Source organism: Coenobita brevimanus, chromosome 85 (assembly GCF_032717465.1).
Source record: "Coenobita brevimanus isolate Jiangsu-jjx chromosome 85, ASM3271746v2, whole genome shotgun sequence".
Lineage (NCBI taxonomy): Eukaryota > Metazoa > Arthropoda > Malacostraca > Decapoda > Coenobitidae > Coenobita > Coenobita brevimanus.
In genome coordinates this window covers 13,070,151-13,076,150 of record NC_137038.1, presented here as the reverse complement: position 1 = coordinate 13,076,150, position 6,000 = coordinate 13,070,151, and the positions used below count along the sequence as shown (strand labels likewise).

General features: G+C 47.7%; 1 protein-coding gene across 1 annotated transcript; it reads right to left on the bottom strand.

Annotated features, from left to right (window-relative positions):
* Positions 1-4,559: 4,559 nt before the first annotated feature.
* On the bottom strand, positions 4,560-5,096 carry LOC145410459 (putative CENPB DNA-binding domain-containing protein 1). Its single transcript, XM_080280612.1, has one exon. The coding sequence runs from the start codon at positions 5,094-5,096 to the stop codon at positions 4,560-4,562; it is 537 nt and encodes a 178-aa protein (XP_080136738.1).
* Positions 5,097-6,000: the final 904 nt, after the last annotated feature.

Sequence of the window (6,000 nt, the reverse complement as noted above, 5' to 3'; positions counted from 1 at the left end):
GGGTGCAAGGAACAGCATGGTGGAATGAAGAGGTGAGACAGGCTGTGGCACAAAAGAAGAAAGCATATAATGAATGGATGAGAAATAGGGGCGTGGAATAAGTTGAGAGATGGAAGAGAGAGGTGAAAAGATTAGTAAGAGTGAGAAGAGACGACGTTCGTTTTTAAAGGCTCCAACATGCTTGCATGTGTCGGCCTTGGTCACCTAATGGCGGCTCTCCATGCTGCACGATCCATTGCAGCCTCCCTGTTCAGTCCCTTAACCCTAAGGTCACACTTAATGACCTCGTCCCATGTCTTTCTCGGTCTACCCCTCATAACCCCACCCCCAATACTAACACTTCTTACCTTCCTCACCCAACTATCATCCCCCATCCTCTCCACATGTCCAAACCACCTCAATCTACCTCTCCTCATCACAACACCAATACACTCCAGTCCCATCCTACCTCTCAACTCTTCCATTGTAAACCCAATGTAACGAACGTAAGAGAGAGGATGAGGAATTTGGAAGGAATTTGAGTGTAAAGTGGAGGGAATGTAAGAAAATATTCTGGAAAGCAGTAAAGAGAGTCAGACAGGGTGGCAATGAAGTTAGTAGGGGAGTGAAAGATAAAAATGATAGATTACTAGTTGAGAAGGGAGAAAAAGTGAGCAGATGGAGAGAACACGTTAATGAATTGTTGAACATAGAGAATGGAAGTAATGTGAGTAAAAGTGGCTGGGGAATGGCTGGGAGAAAGAAGGAGGTGAGAAGACAGGAAGGAATCAGTAGGATGGAAGTTGTGGAAGCATTGAAGAAAGTCAAAATGGGCAAAGCCCCAGGAATTGATGGAGTGTGTGGTGAAATGCTGAAGCATGGGGGAGAGATAGTAGTAGAATGGATGTGGAAGATGTGCAGATTGGCTTGGGAGGAAGGTAAAGTCCCAGAGGATTGGAAGTCAGGTTTAATTATTCCCTTGTACAAAGGGAAAGGGGAAAAAGAAGTGTGTGGTAATCAAAGGGACATTTGTCTTCTTAGTGTAATAGGAAAAGTGTATAGTAGGATACTTATTGACAGAGTTAGAGAATAACAAAGGAATTAGTTGGAGAAGAACAGGGAGGTATTAGGAAGGGAAGAGGTTGTGTAGATCAGATATTCATTTTTAGATCTTTAGTGGAAAAGTTTCTAGAGAAGGGAAAGTTGTATGCCTCCTTCATGGATTTGGAGAAAGCATATGACAGGGTGGATAGACAAGGATTGTGGAAAGTATTAAGAATATATTAGAGTAGATGGGAAGTTGTTGAATGCTGTGAAAAGTATGTATGAGGGTGCTAAGGCTGCAGAGTATGTAGATAGTGAACTGAGTGAATTTTCTATTTGATGGTTTTGTTGAAACAGGGATGTGTCACATCTCCTTGATTGTTCAATCTGTATATGGATAGGGTTATAAAAGAGATATAAGGTAGGGCAGTGGATGTTGGAGTGGCCCTAATGAGAGAGGGCGATGTTTGGAAACTCCCTGTACTGTTGTTTGCAGAAGATACTGTGCTGTTAAGTGAAGACGAAGGTGAACCTCAAGGCTTGGTGGATGAGTTTGGGAGAGTGTGTAAGAAATTGAATTTAAAGGTGAATGTAGGGAACAGTTATGGTCTTTGAGAGAGGTGAAGTCAGTGAATGTACTGTACAGTGAGGTTGAATGATGAGGAAGTGGAAAATGTGAGTACATTTAAGTACTTGGGTAGTGTGATGAGTAAGGATGGAAGTTTGGAGGGTGAAGTGCTTGAAAGGGTACAACAAGGAAGAAAGGTTGCTGATTCCTTGAAGGTAGTGGTAAGAAACAGGGAAGTGAGCATGGAAGTGAAAAAGTTATTACATGACAGTATTGTAATACCAACTCTGACGTATGGAAGTGAAGCTTGGACGTTGTTGGAGGGACACAAGTCAAGAGTGAGAGCAGTGGAAATGAGTTATTTGAGAGGAGCATGTGGAGTCACATGGAGAGACAAACTGACAATTGAGGATGTGAAGGAGTTTTGGGGTGTGGACGTGGATGTGATAGGAAGCATTAGGAGAAACACACTGAGGTGGTTTGGCCATGGGATGTGGACGTGGATGTGATAGGAAGCAATAAGAGAAACTCACTGAGGTGGTTTGGCCGTGTGGAGAGTATGGAGAGTGAGAGACTGATGAGAAGAGTGTATTTGAGTGAAGTGGAGGGGGAGAGAGGGAGGGGAAGGCCAAGGATGAGATGGAGGGATGGAGTGGAGAGGTACATGAGAGAGGGGTGTGTGATTTGGGAGCAGGGCAGTGAAATGGTGGGGGACAGGGTGACACGGAGGCAATTTGTTTGTGGCCACCCCATATAAGGGATTAAAGCGTCTGGCAATAGATAGATAGTTAGGCATACCCCGGTTTAACGATCTAATTGATTAGGTAAGAGCCCATCATTAGGCAGGGTATTGTATATCAGGGTAATTTTAACATGTATTTCAATGTGGACCGTTTACCAGCCTTGGGTTTCCCCCCAGACTAAGTCCAAAACCCACCCTGATGAGCCCAAAAATAGTTTTAAAGGCAATCTAAATGGCCTAACAGCTGTCAAAGAAGCTAACCCAAGCCTAACACCTGTAAATAACTCACTGATAGCGACAAATAAAACCTGGAAATCATAAGGAATAGGTTAGAGAATATCAAACACTTCTCATCACTTACTTCTTGTAAGTCCATGTCCAGTCCTGGTCATCATCCTTGCTATCCACCCTGGGGCTAGGGGACATGTGGTGCTCCCCAACACTCAGTACTCCTCCTCAAAGCCCTCAAACCCTATCTCCAGGGGAGGGTTAGAGGGGGTTGGCGGTGGAGTGCGATGCAATGACTCAGGTGGAGGGAATGGGGTGTGATGCGCTGACTCAGACGGTGGCGATGAGGTGTGATGTGATGGCTCTGGAGGTGGCAATGGAGTGCGATGCGATGATAGAAGAGGTGGTGTGGGAGACAGCTGCGATGTCCGGTGAGGTGGTGAGGGAGACCACTGTGATAAATGATGAGGTAGCGATGGAGTCAGTTGCAGTAGCTCTCGTCGTGACAAGGGAGACAGAGGCAGTGGCTAAAGTGGTATGGGAGATAGAGGGTGGGACGAGGAAGGCAGCGATGGAGTAGCAGAGTGCCTTAGTGGAGACACAAGTGTCACGGGAGATGGCAATTGGCTGGAGGTTAGGTCCAGCACAACGGGCCGAGCACGTCCTCGGTGGGAGGTGTCCCTCGGTGTTTCTCTGCTGGTTGAAGGTTGGGGAGATGCTCTGCTGGTTGAAAGCTGGGGAGATGCTCTGCTGGTTGAAAGCTGGGGAGATGCTCTGCACGTTGAGGGCTGGGGAGATCCTGTGCGACTTGCTGGCCTGGTGGGGGCCTGCTGAAAGGAGGCTGTGATCATTGTCTGCCTGGCCGCCCTCTTCTTCTCCAGCATCGTCCTGTAGACTTTCATACCCTCCTCGAGCTGATTAGCTGTGTCCCTGCTTCGTCCTGGGAGGGGGTCGTATGTTTTCATTGAGTCTGTGATTTCATCCAGCTTCGTTAGCATCTCCTTGAGGATCTTGATGTTGAGAGCTTGGACCTCAGGCACAACCTCCTCCTCCTCCTCCTCGCCTCCTGGTGCACCCACTGGATCTCCATATTGAGGAGCTTCTCATTGCTGAGCTCCTCCCTGTGGCTCTTGAGAACCTCCTTCACGTCATTCTTGTCAACCTCCCCGAAGCCCGCCTCGTGTGACAACTCGACAATGTCCTGCCACACATGCTCGACAGGCGGAATGTGCACGCCCTCGGGGAAGCCGGTGAAAGAGTGAGCACACTCAGGCCACAGCTTTTTCCACACACCGTTCATTGTCGTCTGGCTCAGCTCATCCCATGCAGCAGTTATATTCTCCAAGGCGTGGCGTATGTTGTACCTCCTCCAGAACTGCTATACTGTAGTCCTGTCATCACTGTTACAGGTCCTTACCAACTGCTTCATCATGTGGTGGAGGTAGTAGGCTTTAAAGGCAGCGATCTCCCCCTAGCCCTTCGGCTGCAACAAAGACATGGTGTTGGAGCACCACCTTAATATTGCTGGCCCATTCCTTCATCATAGGTGGGTGGCTAGGCGTGTTATCCACCACCAGGAGAAATCTGTTTGCCAGATTTTTACAAGACACATACCTCTTCAGTACACGAGAGAGGTGTGAGTGGAAATAGGATGAACAGATACACCAAGCCTTCTTGTTTGACTTCCAGATAACTGCAAGGTTCTCCTTAACATACCCCACCAGAGCCCTGGGGTTCTCCAAGTGGTAGATTAGGAGTGGTTTCAACTTGAGGTTGCCCTCGGCGTTTGCCCCCAGCAGCGGTGTCAGCCAGTCCTTTGAGGCCTTGAATCCTTGCGTAGACCTTTCTTCTGTTGCTAGATTTGTCTTGGAGGACATTCTCTTCCAAAAGAGCCCAGTCACGTCAAAATTCAAGACTTGGTTTGCACAATAGCCACGCTCCGCGATGATGAGTTTCAGCTCTTGTCAGGAAACGCTGCTGCTGCCACCGTATCTGCACTCACCGCCTCACCGTACAATTCACGTGGTGGAGATTTGCCTGCCTCTTAAACTGGTCAAACCATCCGCAGGTAGCCCTAAAGGTCTCGCTTTCCTCAAGCTCATGCCTGACCTTTAGCTCGTCCCAGAGCAAGAAAGCCTTAGTGCAAATAATAGCCTGGCTCATGGGTGCCTTGCGCCAGTTCTGATCTTCCATCGACTTGCACAGCATCCGCTCCAGCTCATCCATCGCAAGCTCTTGTTGACGGGTGATATGGGAGGCAGATGAGGTTGCAACCTCCCCAGCAGCAGCCTTAATGGCTTCCTTCTTCTTTATGATCGTGGAGACAGTCAACTGGGCCAGGTGGAGAGCCGAGGCAATAAAACACACACCTTCGCCTTTGTCATGCCGCTTAAAGATGTCCAATTTCACCTCCAGTGACACAGTCTTAAGTACATGCTTCACGGGAACATCACCAGCACCACCACTAGCAGGCCGCTTACCACCACGACTAGGGCCTCCACTAGTCCCACCATGTGCAGCACCTTTGCCAGACATTATCTCACTTATTTGCGCCCAAAATCACACAGTGTTGCACTCCACACACGATTAGTATCATTGCTCTGCTCACAGCACTGCCCGAACACAGTTACGATGCACTACGATAGCAACTTGCGTAACGTTGGTGGTGCAACACGATGCGTGGTGGGCGAGCATAAGGGAGATCCTCATTGTGAGATGGCTGGTGGAAGAAGAGCGATATGGGTGAGTGCGGGGTGAATGATGGCTGTGGGGCCTGCGCAAGTGTTTCTGCGCATCCTGGGAGGTGAGTGGGCTCAGCTGGCTGTGGGAACATGTGCAATTAAAAATTTTGGCCTGTTGTCCACGGGTGAGACATCAGAGGGCCCATCATTAAACCAGGGCTCGCCCATCAGGTATCGGGGCCTAGTGCAATTTGTACCCCCATCGCTAAGCCAAGGTATCATATCTAGGGATATCATGTATCGGGTTATTATTGTAGTTGTCCACAAGGGTTAAATGCAGTAGCATTTAATTTATTAATAATAAGAATGATTAAACAGAGCATAATTTCTGGGTTATAAACCACTTCAGTTAGTCATTAAAGCTCTCCGTGTTTTCCTCTGGTTTCAACAGGGACAGCTATTTTAACCCTTTGTTAGTCCTGTGGGGTATTCAAACATGGTTATTCTAGTGGGGTGTTACAACACCCCAGTACAAAAATGCATGTGTAATATATATTCATACTGCCTCTTCAACATATCTCTACAATCACTGATAAAAAGATTGAATGCTTTGCAGGTGGTGTTTATTAATTTATAATAATAAAATACAATAAATTATCTATCTATCTATCTATAGCCCGACGCCCTAATCCCGCAAAGGGTGGCCGCAGACAAAACGCCTCCAAGTCGCTTTGTCACCCACCATTTGACTACCCTCC

Coding starts and splice junctions, on each gene's coding strand:
- LOC145410459 (XM_080280612.1), bottom strand. CDS start 5,096: ATGTCTGGCAAAGGTGCTGCACATGGTGGGACTAGTGGAGGCCCTAGT.